This window comes from Hippocampus zosterae, chromosome 4 (assembly GCF_025434085.1).
Source record: "Hippocampus zosterae strain Florida chromosome 4, ASM2543408v3, whole genome shotgun sequence".
NCBI classification, from domain to species: Eukaryota; Metazoa; Chordata; class Actinopteri; order Syngnathiformes; family Syngnathidae; genus Hippocampus; species Hippocampus zosterae.
Genome location: NC_067454.1, coordinates 11301499 through 11316660, shown reverse-complemented (window position 1 = coordinate 11316660; position 15162 = coordinate 11301499). Strand labels below are relative to the sequence as shown.

At 43.5% G+C, this 15162-nt stretch overlaps 2 protein-coding genes and 1 long non-coding RNA gene across 4 annotated transcripts in view; 2 read left to right on the top strand and 1 right to left on the bottom strand.

The window, feature by feature from the left end:
* Positions 1-5357, top strand: part of LOC127599000 (frizzled-3-like) — a 22979-nt gene extending 17622 nt beyond the window's left edge. For both annotated transcript variants that reach the window (XM_052062601.1, XM_052062602.1), the window contains 6 exons: positions 33-332; positions 586-837; positions 2715-2863; positions 2955-3069; positions 3663-3817; positions 3895-5357. In XM_052062601.1, the coding sequence (XP_051918561.1) occupies positions 33-332; positions 586-837; positions 2715-2863; positions 2955-3069; positions 3663-3817; positions 3895-4090 (1167 nt within the window). In that variant the 3' untranslated portion in view covers positions 4091-5357. The remainder of the gene's footprint in view (positions 1-32; positions 333-585; positions 838-2714; positions 2864-2954; positions 3070-3662; positions 3818-3894) is intronic.
* On the bottom strand, positions 5205-15162 carry kif28 (kinesin family member 28). The gene is made up of 27 exons (XM_052062600.1): positions 14813-15162; positions 13923-14117; positions 13572-13622; positions 13353-13505; positions 13225-13260; positions 12681-12800; positions 12479-12586; positions 11738-11892; positions 11556-11667; positions 11419-11486; positions 10958-11100; positions 10759-10880; positions 10531-10621; positions 10020-10080; positions 9821-9944; positions 9608-9743; positions 9397-9515; positions 8504-8611; positions 8198-8290; positions 7977-8117; positions 7818-7888; positions 7428-7562; positions 7115-7281; positions 6882-6973; positions 6359-6491; positions 6165-6298; positions 5205-6096 (listed from the first exon to the last, which is right to left on the bottom strand). Exons 1-27 carry the CDS (start codon positions 14864-14866, stop codon positions 5938-5940), a joined length of 3081 nt encoding a protein of 1026 aa, XP_051918560.1. The 5' UTR covers positions 14867-15162; the 3' UTR covers positions 5205-5937.
* On the top strand, positions 11751-13356 carry LOC127599001 (uncharacterized). Its single transcript, XR_007961990.1, has 2 exons — positions 11751-11885; positions 12649-13356. It is a non-coding gene; the product is annotated as an uncharacterized LOC127599001 (long non-coding RNA).

Below are 15162 nucleotides of genomic sequence, written 5' to 3'. Positions count from 1 at the left end.
GTTTTTGTTTTTTTTTTTCGCTCATGTTGCAGGCGTGCACCTTGTTTTTCATGATCCTCTACTTCTTCACCATGGCTGGCAGCATGTGGTGGGTCATCCTAACAATCACGTGGTTCCTGGCAGCCGTGCCTAAATGGGGCAGTGAAGCCATCGAAAAGAAAGCCCTCCTCTTCCACACCTTGGCCTGGGGGCTTCCTGGGGCCCTCACCGTCGCCCTTTTGGCCCTGAACAAAATCGAAGGCGATGGCATCAGCGGAGTGTGTTTCATTGGGCTCTATGACATAGACGCCCTGCGTTGGTTTGTTCTGGCACCGCTCTGCCTCAACGTGGCGGTGAGTCATCTCGGGAGATGAATGAATGTGTGGGAGGATGAACGAGCGAGCGAGTGTGATGGAAAGGAGATTAGTGGGCAAGTGGATGAAATGATAAGAGTGAGGACTGTTGCTGAAGCAACAATATGATAACACGGCAAATGGAGAGACGTCTGCTTGACTTTTGCCCCGTCGCTTCCGTTTATTTTGTCGACTGCTCGCGCGTCGCAGGTTGTCATTTATCTCTCTGGCTTCGCGCCGTTTCCCTTTCCAGGTAGGCGTTTCTCTTCTCTTAGTGGGCATCGTGGCTCTGAACCGCGTGCGCATGGAGATCCCCCTGGAGAAAGAGAACCAGACCAAACTTGTCAAGTTCATGATCCGAATGGGGGTTTTCTCCGTGCTCTATCTCGTGCCTTTGCTGACCGTGATCGGTTGCTACGTGTACGAGCACACCTACCGCAGCGTGTGGGAGACCACCTGGATGGAAGAAAACTGCCGCCGCTATCACATCCCTTGCCCATACAAAGTGAGTGCGCATTTATGTGTGTGTGTGTGTGTGTGTGTGTGTGTGTGTGTGTGGGTGGGTATGTGCGCGCGTTCTGCTATATGAGCAGGTACTTGAGGAGTGGACAGTACGCATCATTACTCCAGCTAACGCGCTCCAGACCAAAGTCGACAACTGCACCAGTGTCTGTCTTGTTTTCTTTGAATCTTGTCTTTCAGCGTGTCCTCTGGTTCTCACACTTGTGCTTCTTCTTCCTCCTCCTCCTCCTCATCATCGTCCTCCTCCCCTACTCCCACTCAAACAGTCGCCGTCTTTGCTCTGGGCTTGCTCAGTCATGCTCTGCTTCCCCAACTCTAAAAGGTCTTTGTGTTGTTATGAAGAGTGGTGTTTTTTGACTCGCTACCTTTTCAAAACTAAATCAATGTGCACGGTGCAGACTTAGAGCATCCCCGCCAAACTTTTTTTTTTTCTCATTTCCGCCCACTAGTTACCAGATATGAGCTTCACTAAGCCGCTAATCATTTTCATGAAGACAGCAAAGTGATGCGTCAGCCACTTGGTGGCAGACACGGTAATTGGAAAACTGTTGAGGCAGCTGCGAGTGCTTATGTTACGCCAATGTTTGCGTCTGCGCCCGACCCCTCAACCCCCCTTCCGCTTACATCACGTTGTAGTGCTGGAATCTCAAAGATGCTTTCTGTCACTGGATATTCATCTCATAAGGTGTTGTCAATAAGTGCCTGTGTTTGGTTTGTTTGGTTTGGGATTGTTTCGTTCGGTTCCCTTCTTTTCGAATGGCAATGATTAACAAAAATCAATTCTCTTTCCTGTTTTAACACATCATATAAAAGGAAAATGTTTGCCAAAGACCATGCGTGGAAATTGAATGATAAAATATTTAATATGGGTTATTCAGATGGCATGCAGGTTTAACGACCATTTCTGTGCCAAAGAGCTTGATGTGTGAAAAGCTCATTTGTGTCCTCAGAGCATTTTTTAAAACTATTACTGGGTTTTAAACACTCTAAATTGTCCCTAGGTGTGAGTGTGAGCGTGGATGGTTGTCTGTGTGTGCCCTGTGATTGGCTGGCAACCAATTCTGGGTGTCCCCCGCCTACTGCCCGAAGACAGCTGGGATAGGCTCCAGCACCCCCCGCGACCCTAGTGAGGATCAAGCGGTCCGGAAGATGAATGAATGAATGAATGAATGTATGTATATGTACCGGTATATATATATTTTTTTAATTTAAATGGGGAAAGTATATGTAAATAGTTCTAAATGTGCTGGACTCAACAAGGCTGCGTGGTGTGTTGCATCCATGTCACAAAATACAGTACTCATTTCTAAAGGCTAGAACATGGTAAAAATATCAGAGTAAGATATACACTTTATCATTGATATGTTATACAGAAAGATTGATTTGAGTGTATATTAAAGAGAACGATTTATTTGAGTGTATCGACGTCGACTGGACTAAGGTCAGAAAAATTTGGTCAACTGACTTGTTGGTCCAACGGCATAGGAATGCAGTATGTTGTCACGGAGCATAAAAAGCACACTCACTTTCTGCCTTCCTTACTGCTTACAAGTGTTTTTATTTTAACTTGACTAGTAAATTCATATAAGTTTGTGATGACAAGTTCCTTTGCATGAATGCCCAAGTCATAAAAACCCAAATATATATCCTGGAGGAATACAAATGAGTTGACCAATTAAACTACATAACTGTTGTACACTACCGCCCTCTGGTGTTTATCGCTGCAACTGCAAATAGAGTGAAAGAAGCATTGCTCTTTATCCTTCACAAAAATTAATTGGACAACAGGGAATGTCAATTTTTTTCTGTCTAAACTGTCTACCTGGACTCTGTGTGCGTGCGTGCGTGTGTTTTCCTCAGGTGGAGCAGACCAGTCAACCGTCCATGGCCTTGTTCCTGGTGAAATACTTGATGATGTTGGTGGTGGGAATCCCCTCTGCTTTCTGGGTGGCGAGCAAGAAGACCTGCTTTGAGTGGGCCAGCTTCCTGCACGGACGCAGACGCAAAGAGTAAGTGTGGCTACCTGCACCTCCATTTTGAATGCCAGCGTTATACAATCGAACCCGTCTTATTACGACCATTCAAAATGTCCCCATGCAGCAGCGGCGTGAATGAATCTCGTCAGGTGCTACAAGAGCAGCCTGACTTGGCCCAGTCACTGTTGCGTGAACCCAACACCCCCATCATCAGGAAGTCCAGAGGAACGTCCACTCAGGTAAATAACGCCAGTGTTCATTTAAGATATCACGCAGTCGCGGTGGCCAACCTCAGATACTTAAGGGGGGATAAAAATCTGACATTAAGTACTCCTACGTACTGCAGCAAATTGTTGAATTGTCTATCAATAAAAAAGGTCTTTCTTCACAATTTTGTAAAATTGCAATTTTATACAGTATATCAAAAGTACTAGAGGTACTTTTCTAGTAGTTCGGTAGTAGGTAGTAGTAGTACTTGATACTCTCGGGGGGAGGTGGTATTGAACATCCAGAACAAAGAGTACATAAAAATATTTTCACAGGTGTCTAAATCGAAGAAAATTGTACAAAAAAGTTTTATGTACTGGAACTGTACATGGGCAATGATTCACGCATGAATCACGTACTACTAGAGTGAACCAAAGTACCACACTTGGAGAATCACTGTGCTAAAGCAATACCCTGAATGTATCTAGGAGAACATGATAAGCAAAAAAGAAAGTAACTTGTCGGTCATATGTCCCCATTAAGTGTATCCGATCATTCCTCCGGTGGGTTATGATGAAGTATATGTTGAATCGTGGTGGTATTTTCACATTTTGTCCTCCTTTAGGGTACTTCCACTCACGCCTCCTCCACTCACCTGGCTGTCCTGGATGACCTGGATGAGCCCATCGGAAGCCAGCCGGCCTACGCCAGGAGCAAACCCAGCAGCGTCCACAGCAAAGTCAGCTACCATGGCAGCCTGCGGCGGGCTCGCGATGACAGGTGTGCACACGGGAAAATGTCCTCCGCCGCGTCAGGAGCGGCCGACATCGTCACCGCTCTCTTGTCCCCCCACGCAGTCATATCAGGAGCGACACGGTCGTTTACAGAGGCGTGGAACAGCGCAGTTTCCACGGCAGCACGCCGCGCCTCGACCACCCGCTGTCTACGCACGGCAGCCAGAGGGACGTGATCGAGGCCCCGCCACCTCTCATCACGCACGGATCCACGGCGAGCGAGAGCCGCGTCGCCGACAATGACGGCACCAGCGCCTAAAAAGGTAGTGTCACTAGTGTGAAGAAGAACATATTGAACGCGTGTTACACATTGAGACTGGACTTCATTTTAAGCACACACGTTCTTGCTGTAAACAATCCTAAATAGGTTGTCCACTAACTTCTTCTTAATTACATTCAAAATAAGAAAGCCTCATACCAGACTGAACTTTATTATTGGCAAACTTCATTTGTACAAGGACCTAATGTGAACATGTGGACCTCTTTTGTGCGTTATGTCAACTATTTTTATACTGTGAACTGTTTGTGCGTGCGTGTGGCTGTGAGAGAAGATTTAAACTGTTGAGTTGTATAGAACAGGCTGGCTGGTTTTTGCACTGAGGCATCCGCTTTGCAAGTGTTACAGGTGCATCTAAATTACGGATGTCCCGATGACTTTTTTTTTTTCCATTAAATTGATTTTGGGTTTGCATCAGCTTGATTATGAGCATTGCCAATACCGAGTCCCAATCCGATACCTTGGCAATGCGTTTGTGTGTGTGTGGGGGGGGGGGGGATTTGTCTTAATTATCTGCGTATATCAATTTCAGAACTTTGTATATGGCTAGACGTCAGCAGTGGTTCAAATCCAGCAAAATATATATTTAAAAAAAAAACTTTATTCTTGGCTTTAGAAAAAAAAAGTTTAAAATCCACATCTTTTTCTGTCAATACTGATTAGCTGAAAATCATCATCATTTCAGTTGTTCAGTCAACTATGTTATCGTTTTGCAATTTTTCTAACAAGACATCCAACAAAAATCCAAAGAAATTTGAAAAGAATGTTGATAAGAAACCAACAATTATTAGTAAGAAGAAATTAGGTTTAACTGAATTTCACTTTTGAGTTTCAATCAATGGAAAATATATGAACGTGTCTTTGCTACTCTCATTTACTGAGATGCACCTTTTAATATACTTAACTTTTTTTCCCCTTCAAACAGTGCAACAAGTTGACAGCTTTCACGACAACACTTTATTATTTAAGTTGCACAAGTCTGTTTCTTTTGCTCCTCTCTGTAATCACATGATGTAAATATGACTCTTTGTTCATGGGAACCTACCTCGCCTGTGTAATCAGCCGTTTCTGCTCCTATCAAAATCATTTCTTCCCCTTCACGTAACACACACTTCAAACTATCCTTCATCAGGAATAAATGTGCCTCCTGCCTCTCCCGCTTTGGAGCATCTGTGTTTTTACAGATCTTTAGAAATAAGATGTCTAAGCACAACATAACTGACATGAAGAGATGCGTTAAAAAAGGCAACAACTAAAAAAGCCCTCTCTTCTCTGAGCCCTAATTGATTGCATTTATCTGAGGCTGTGAGGTGCGGCAACATCCTTTTCCAGATGTGATATAATGAAGGATGTGACGTGTGCAAATGTGGTGGCATGAAATGTTCATGTCACACTAGATCAGAAACTTACCGTGACATTGTAAATGAAAAGTCTCACTTATGTTTGTGTTTTAATTTATTTGCAGTTTGTAACTGCTTTAACTACTTTTACATGCTGTTTAATAAACTTTTTTATGGGCTTTAATACTTTCACACTTGTACTTTGAATTACTGACATTTGTGTCCTCTTTCATTTATTGAGGTGTGAAAAATGGACTCTGCAGACTTCAATGAGGCAAGAGACAATTTAATCTAGCTAATTGGTTCGGAAAAATAAAAATACTGGGGAGCTAACAGACCCAACTCAACAAAAAATGTGTCCCCAGTGTTGTTGATTCAATATAGTTAGATTTTTTTAAGTACAAATACGAATACTCTTAATTCAACAATGCAGGTTCACAGATAAAATCAACAATTTCCCACCAAGGCTTCAACAGATATTTCCGCGAGTCAAGACCCAGTTCCCGATCGTTCCCGCTTGCGTCGGACGATGGCGGCGATGTCGTGTTTGAGGGTGGACACGCTTTGTTCAAGCTGCTCCGAGAAGTCCTTCAGTAGGCCGCTGTGCTCTTCCACGAAGAGATGCAGTCCCAGGAGGTCACATGACTCCTGTCAAACACACAGCGGAAAACAAGCAGCGGCGCTAACTGACCGCACGGAAGGCTGCCCGTACGTACGCTGGGCCTGCGTCTGCGCAGACTCTGCAGCTGAACCCGGACTGACGTCATGTTATGGTAGAACTGCTTCAGCGAGCGGGCGAACTCTGCGTCGCAACTCTGCCGAAACGAGTGACTCCGCCCGCTGTCGCCACCTACAGGAAAGATGCGACATTACGGAGACAGACCGATGAAGGTTTTTGTGATTGTGTTACCGTTGGTGGCCGCGTTGAGTTGTCCTCTTAAACGTTGATTCTCCTTCACCAGGTGGCTGTTGACTCTTTTCTGTTCTTCAAGGTCCCTCTGAAGTCTGCTCCGTGCACTGTTCGGCTCTCCGCTATTTGCAGGCTGCGTGTTACACGTGTAGACAAGGCATCCATTCATTTTCTGGAGCAGTTTGTCCTCATTCGGTTGAACTAACGCGCTACTTTTCCCACAAGTCATCTGACTAACGTTACTCTTCAAACTTGCACTTTACTATGATGTTTGTTTATTTACTTTAATAAGACAGGCTGACCTTTAGTTGGGAAACTGAGTTAGTTATTGGGATGCAAGAAAACGTAATAATTCATCAAATACAGGACACCCAATTCCTAGCACGAAAGGCACTCCACAAACAGCTGCACATTCCCCGTCATCTGTAAAATGCCAGTCATGTAATTCCTAAAACGCTTTCTACTAACCAATACAGTACAATACAACTCTTTTAATGGGAGACAAATGAAAAAACAAACTCACATTATCAGCCACGCCACTCTCATCGATGATGAAAATGCCTTCTGGGCTCACTCTAGCGCCCTCCGCAGGTGATACCAAGCAAGTGCAGCCCTCTGTCAGAATCACAACTTTTCGCCATTATAAACTTCCTCCCAAAAATCTGCTTTTGGGTCCAAAACAAATCATGTATTTAAATAACGTTTTTTTCTTTTTTTAATTTCCTGAGTGACTCAGCCACCGCCTCACGCTCACACCTTGAAGCCCCCAAAGCTCCAAAAGCATAGCACTGCTCTGAAGGTGGTTGAGTAGCTGCTGTGAGACGTGAAAAGAGGCAAAGTGCACTTTGTGATGCAGCACGGGGTTGATGTGGTGCCATACAGCCGGCGTGTAGAGACGACCGACGCTGTCCAAAGGACTGAACCTAATACATGTAAACACACGCACACAAAAAAAATCCTTAATATCTAGCTGGCTATGTCCTTTTGACAATCTACCATCCAACTACAGTATCATCTCTCCATCTATGTGTGTCAACAACATGATCATGTATACATCCATGAGGCCGACCCAATCTGAACGCCTCGACTGCGAGCGTCTCTTATCCAGCGCAGACCGAAACACTGCTCCACAACAAGCTGGACGTCAAGACGGCGACCGAGCAGCTCGGACGGGTCGATGAGGATGTCGTCTTCGCCCAGGGGCCTGAAAAGGGCAAAAGGCCAATTGGATGGGGTGAGTTGTTTTGCGGGATTGGCAGTTGGTACCTCAGTTGTTGAGCTGACTGTCACCCAACAGTAATTTCATTTCATTCCAGTTTTGTATTATTACATGCTTGTTAACTTCCATTTACAATTGATGTCAAAGAATGTCAAAATTAGGGATGCGTGAGTAAGTGTTCTCTAAACAAATGGATTGTGTTCGAATCTGGAGTTTCCACAGTAGTGTGTGTGTGTTTACAATCCATCGGAGGTGCAAGGAATCAGCTTTGCTTGCAGAATGGCCTCCTCACTACCTTCAGAGCCGAGCACCTTACACATACACATTATGATTAGAGTCATCAGTGCCATGATGAGCCATATAGCCGCTGATGTGTTTGTGTGTATGTGAGTGTAGTACCTCCAGTTGCTCGTCCATAGGAATACGGAAGGCCAAAGATTGCAGCCAAAGGTGAGCGGTGCCCAGGAGCAGCGGCTCAACCGGATCCCAAAAAGGGTCTTTGTCTCTGGGCAGGGCAGCAATGGAAAGACCCTCTCCTGGCTGACAGTACTTTATTAGGCTCAAGCCATACCTGCTCCAAAAATGTTTTTTCATCTTATCTTATTAAGTATTTAAATTACTTGTTCGCCTTTCATCTCATCCAGATGTTGCTGGTAGATTTCTTCCATCAGGAATTTGCGGTTAACAAATTTTGCCTTCGACCACATCCATACCTAACAATTGAAGGATCAAAGAAACATATTTCAAATCTTCTAAGAATAATAAATGCATTTCATTTGCCTAATTGTACAGCTGCGCAAAAGTTGAATCCAGGCAACTAGGCTCTTGTTGTTGCGTTTATTCTTGTTTTCCAAAAATCATTTAAAATGACGTGTCTGTATTTACGCATGTCTGGGTAAAAATTACATGTGAGAAAATTGCAAAACCTGTTGGGTGTGCTTTGAGGTGACTCTACATACGATCTCTTTCTCCAGGTCATGTCCTTTTGAGTCAGACAGCACCAGATTCTTAATCTCCAGTTTGAACTCCACACCCTGCAGGCCAGACATATGCTGACTTTGTAAGTAAGAAAATGTGCAACTTCTTCTTAACTATAGATTAATTCATTTAAGAATATGCCTGTCTTCATGTGTATGTTCAAATAGCCGTGGCTTAGAGCCTTATAAATTACCGCAAAAATCATTGCGGATACCCTTTGGCCACTCAGTGGCATTCTATTAGCATTAAGCTAGCCATCTTTCTGAAAGTAATATGGTTTGGTTGAACACACAACCTTTAATTCTCTTTGTTTTATGTTTACTTTGATGGGAAACTTCAAATGGAAGTTGCCATCAATGTCTTGAAGCAAGCAGCTATGGCCTCTTCTTTGAAGAATTGTTTACCGTCTCTTAGCTGACACCATCAAGCACTCAGAAATAGGTAACATTTGAAAAGTTCCGAAATCACGTTTATTGTTTATTGTTTTGTGTTTTTGTAAAGTGTCCTTGGGTGTCTTGAAAGGCGCTTATAAATAAAATGTATTATTATTATTTTATACATGAAGAAAAACAGTTAGTAGTCTTACTTTCAATAATTTAAATGATTAGCTCACACTTAATTAAAACCCTAAATTTACCTTCCCAAGATTATTACAAAAGGAACGATCACCCCAAAAATAATAACATGAAAGGAGAAAGGAATTTGTCTTCTGAAATTATTTTCTTTCACATTTTAAATGAAAGTCACTTGAATTGGACAACTAAAATAAATTGAGTCTTGCACTATATTGATTTTTATTTTATCTGCACCTGGACTGCTTTTTGATGCATTCTCAGGTTACCTTATTAAGTTCCTGGCTCATCTGGTTGGCTTCAGCCACCAGGGGCATTAATTTGATGTAGTCATAAAAGACGGCCAGTATACTCGGATCCGTCTGACAGGAATCTGTGCTGCTTTCACCTATAACATAATTGGACTTAGTCTAGTGTTTATTGCCCACCACCCCTAAAAAAAAATCATAATCAACATTGAGTTTTAGGGCTCCGGCTCACCCAAGTGGATGCCCTCAGCCGCAGCCAACTCTGACAGGAAGTAGTCATAGTCGTAGCAACTCCAGTCGTTAGCCACCCTCTCGGACGGGAAACCGATATAAAGGTAAGTGCAGTTGGAGCCGAGAATGAGTCGGTCCTGAATGGACACCAACCAGAATGTCATGTCAGAATCACTTAGACTAAATTGTCGGTAGCCTACATGGTGACACCCACCAGGTGCTGCAGCTCAGTTGTCTGAGAAACCGCTCTCCCATTGATGGTCACCTTGGACCCCTTGAGTGGGGTGAGCATAACTCGCCGCTGTTTGTTCTTCAATATGAGGTGGCGCTGCTGGATGCTGTCACGCAAAAACACAATGTACACACCTTGTTGTGTTTTAAGACGGCTCAGTGTGAGCGAGCATCATCCGTACCCTAAACCCTTGATGGAGATGGATCTGGGACTGGCTTCACTGAGGCCAATCTCCCAATCGCCTGAAACAACCACATTTCAGTCAATTGAGCGGTCGAAAGAGTTTCACGGTTCACTGATTGAACACTCTAATTTGTCCCTAAATGTGAGTGTGAGCTGTGTGTGCCCTGCGATTGGCTGGCAACCGGTTCAGGGTGTCCCCCACTTACTGCCCAAAGACAGCTGGGATAGGCTGCAGCACCCACCGCGACCCTTGTGATGATAAAGCGGATTAGAAAATGGATGAGATCGATGGATATTCAAATATAGTCTTCAGTCCATATGTGTGATTTTACGTGGTCACTTTAGTATATTCTTCTTAAAGTGAGTTTTCTTGACTTTTGAAATGACTTTCTTTGGGTTTTGATTGGTAAAAAATTGCTTTTGACTGCAATGTTAAGATGAACAATTTGATTTTCAAGAAGTCTTCAGAGTGTCATCCGTTTTATAGTGACATGCAAAACATTACTGACCCTCTTGGATGAACAGCTTAACCACACCAGAGAGCTGAGCGTCCTCGTTGATGTTCAGGATGTAAGGATGCATCTGCATCATTCTCCTCTCCTGACACACACACACACACACACACACACACACACGTTGCCGAGACTTCCTTTCCGTTTCTAATGTGTGTGTGTGTGTGTGTGTGTGTGTGTGTGTGTGTCTGTGTGTGTGTGTGCGTGCAGTATATAAGCATGTACCTGTGTGATGTTGGCATACTGTTGCTCCCAGTCCCTAAGCGCCTCCTGCAGATGTTGCTCCCACAAAGTCTGAATGGTTCTGATCTGGAGCTCATTGTGTGTCAGCAGCTGACGGATCTCCTCTGAGCACGCGCATGCATGACTAATCAAACATTCATGGAATTCTCTCATGTTCAAGTCAACAGGGCGGCTTCCTGACTGGTTTCGTCATCGGCGCTGCGTCCATCGTGGCCCAGCCGACTGAGTCGTTGCATCAGTCTGGCGTTCTCAGCTTTGAGTTCTTTGACCAGACGCTCGGTGGGGCGTTCGTTCACTACGGGGCGGTTCTGGATGTGCTTTGCCCTGAAAAATATTGTTGAATACAAAAAATTAATTATGGCATCATATTACTCCAAAATTTAAAGTACTACCGGACTCAAAAATCAAGTTATTTATATATATAATTATGAGTTGAGCAAGGCATTTTTTTGCATTTTTTTTTTTAAGTGCAATTCTAAAAAGCACTTTTGACACCAATTTCTCACGTTGAACAAAAAGTAATTTTTCAGTGACAAACTGTAAAGCAAAAAGCGCACCATTTCCAGTGCCTTCAAGGCTTTGGTGCCCTCGAGCAAGGCACCCAATAGAATCAGTAGCTTCTTTCAGCTTTTGTCATTGTACCTCTCAGCATAGCGAAGTGTGGACAGAGACTCCTCGTAGCAGATGTCAGCAGGGCTCAGAGTTGCAATCTAAATCATGAGCAAATATTGTACCCACTCGAGTTCATTTTGAACATAGCGACGGCGCGTTAGTGTCACCATAACAGTCCGGCTGTTTCCTCCCAAAGCAGATTGCAGCAGTTTCGTGAGAACTGAATCCCTGTAGGGAACATGCACCACCTTCCTCCCCACAGCCATGTCAGCGAGGGCGCTACAAGCAAGAAAACGTACATCAAACAAAGAGATTTGGATAAAATGACTAATGAGCGGACCACGCCTACCTGATGACGTTGCCCAGAGTGGTGAGGCTCAGGTTGATGGCCATCCCCTCCTTGAGACGGTCGGCCTCGGACGACGCCGATCTCTGACGCTCGCTTCCTGCCAGGTCTACCAGGTTAATGTTGGACTGTTTGGTGACACTCTCTTGAGGTAAGATCTTCACATCAGCAACAAAGAACTTGTTTAATGAACAAGTGGAGTTTCACTCACCAAAAAACAGTTGGTAACACACCATTTTAGGAGGCCAATATTAATTTTCAGTCATAAGGAGAAATATTTAATAACTTTGTTGTCATGTGTATAAGCATAAGTTAATTGAATACCTTTTCAGATTTGTTTTAAAATGCTAAAAGGTTCTAGGAGCTCCCAAGGTCAACCGCACGTTGCAACTCTACTGGCACGTGGGCTCCCTCTACTGGTATGTAAAAAAATCACAAATGTACGGTAACTTTTTTTACTTTTTAAAAATTATTGTGTCACGTTACACTGGGTTCAATTGGTTTAGACCTGCGTACATTATTTTTTTAAACAAATAATGAATTTAGAAAAATTCTTGACAGTAGTTTGAGAATTTCGACAGTACAATGTTCAGTAACTCAAAAATACATCTTTTTAAAAAATCCTGAAAAATACAGATTTTGGAGATGCAAGGATTCTGTCTAACACCGATGATATTTTTGGAGGAATAATCCTTAAGAATATGTATTTCGTAATTCATTCAGTAATTTGTGAATGGACGCCACCTGTTTGAGCTGTAGCACAATGAGCATGTGTGAGCGGCTGCTGTTTGTGTTCATGTGCGTGGCCGCGGTGGTTCTGGTTCTGGTGCCCTGCTCCATCAGCTGCTCCACCTACGGCATATTGGAATATTACCCTTTGATATTTTTGTTGTTGTTTCTTTTTTTTTGCAAAGTACAATAGAAAAAATGAGGGTGTCTAAGCCACCTGTGCTGCACTATCACAAGGGACTGTACGCAGACCCTCCACATAGAAGCCCCTGTGCTGCTCCTCTCGAACCCGGAGCCCCCCAGGAGGACGAGAACCACGGGACAGCAGATCCACCACCTGTTAAGGTGTGAAGTTTTAAAAAGGAGGTAATTTGCTAAGATAAAGGTATTGCCATGAAAAAGAGAATAACGTAAGAAGCGTTTTAAAGGACGAGGACAGACAGGGATAAGACGGAAGGGTACCCAGGATGCGGAATAGGGTCAAGTGCCCATCTCTGACAGTACTAATGTGACCTCAGCCATTTTGGGAGTTCTATTATTCAAAGTCAACTGCAGTGGCAGTTTCTGGCATGTATTTTATTTTTTAACACATAGTTTTTAATAAATGTGTGTCGTTATTTGGGACAGAATGTTGAAAAACAACCTTGGGAAATGAGCCACATGCTGCTTTGCCATTCTCGCCTTGACTGTCAAATCATAGTCCATCTACTTCAAGAGGACAACAAAACATGTTACCATGGCAACATCATTGGTTATTTTACCTGCTCATTGTATATTTCCAACATACTGAAGAAGACCTGTGACGATATCAAACATGAAGACATTTAGAACAGACATCCACATACAGACAAATGCATGAATATGTACGTACAGCAGTAAATTTATTTACCTGGCATTGTCTCGTGTCCTGGTTTTCTTTAATGGCTTCAAAGAGTCGATCACACAGTTTGGGAACCAGGCCTTTATTGGGCCTGTAACCCACCATCGAGTAACTTTTGCCAGAGCCAGTCTGTCCGTAAGCCAGCAGGGTGGCGTTGTAACCCTACACACACATCAATGTATCGTGTGTACATCACATGTATTTTATTCGAAAATAGATGTTTGATACCTGGAGTGCATTCTCTAGTATTCCTTCTCCAAGGTCCTGGAACACACATTCCTGAGGGGAAATCACATGACAAAAGTATTCATTCATGCTCTATACTAAAGAGTGTGTGTGTGGGGGGGTCACAGCTCTAAATTACAGCGCAGGGTAAAGTCTGTATTGTGTAAGCTTTTATCGGACAAACTTGAAAAAAAAACTTCTCAAAAACCTTACATGTGACAAAAAAGTAAAGTTATTTTTATTTTTTAATCAGCATCAACAATTCATTCGGGGACCTGTGAATCCATCTCTGATTAAGATTTGCTGTTGACCAATACTTCCCACATCAGCTCTCAGGTACTCAATACTACTTACCTGGTCTGCATAGCGTCCGCCCGCCTCCTCGGGCAGGTAGAGGCCAGTGCGGTCCTGGACGACATAGCCACTGTGGGACCAGTAGGCGTAGTCGAAGCAGAAGGAGCGGCGGCACTGAGAGTCACGTGGGTCCTGGATGCTGATGGAACTCGCTGTCATGGTAACGACGCAGCGGCTGCCTGCATCCCTTTCCCTCTGTTGGCCAGGAGGACAGTGAAAGGCAAGTATGAACAAGGCCAAGAATTCTCACTGGACACCGCACATCTTTATTTTTAGGGGCAATCAGATAACCCTTTATTTGATATACTGGATGTCAAATTGGCCCGAAGTGATCACGTGATCATCATCAGAACTCATCGGAGACGGCGGGAAAAGTAGAGCAGGAACCAGGAAGGCATGTAGCCTGACAGTGGGGTTTGAGGGGAAGGGCACCAAAAACATTTTCCGACAAAACTATTCATTGGAAGGGTAGGGAAAATGAAAATGAAAATACATGAAATGATCACCACATCTTAATTTTTAAGGATTTTTATTGATTTTAGAAGCTTTCCCTGAAAATTAAGGACAATTAAGAACATAAGTTTACAACTTCTTTTTGGGGGGATTTTTATGAACTTTAAGGACCCCTGGGAACCCTGTGACTGTACTTTTATTAAACACATTTACATTTCAAACTGAAACAAAGTTCAAACTACCAAATTACCATCAGATGAGTTCTTATTTTGTCTATATACCAAACACAACCTATGTTGTCTATGAAGTATAACACAATGTGTCCCAAGATATGTGACAATGGAACATGGAGCGATATACTTATTGACAATATAAAAGCTAGCTTTCTGTACAGACCGAACGCTGGTCTAATATTCGTTAAATTATAACACACTGACCTTGTTGAACGGTCGGACTCTAACAGCCACCTTGACACAGTCCCTGCCATGCATAGTTGATGCTTTCTCAGTGGAGGAATGAAACAGACCAGGGGACAATCACGCGCGCGCGCACATGCACACGCACGCGCACACGTGCATACACTTTTGTCCTATTACATACTGAATAATGAGACACTGTAACGTGCAGGAAATAAGAAAATAAAACATTCCTTGAAATAGTTAGCAGCACAGAATGCTACTTCTGTGGGTTATTTCCATTTCCTACTATATGACTAGTGAAGTTTAAGAGCATATCAGTTTTCACTTTCACCGTGCCTGCCGGTTGCCACCATGAATTATTCATGTGT

Bases quoted from the DNA above. Each gene is read 5' to 3' on its own strand.
- kif28 (XM_052062600.1), bottom strand. From the start codon at position 14,866: ATGCATGGCAGGGACTGTGTCAAGGTGGCTGTTAGAGTCCGACCGTTC. The intron at 13,261-13,352 runs GTAAATAAATTT...ATATCGTCACAG, and splicing joins AGGACACGAGACAATGCCAG to GTCTTCTTCAGTATGTTGGA. The intron at 9,744-9,820 runs GTGGGTGTCACC...GTGTCCATTCAG, and splicing joins CAACTGAGCTGCAGCACCTG to GACCGACTCATTCTCGGCTC.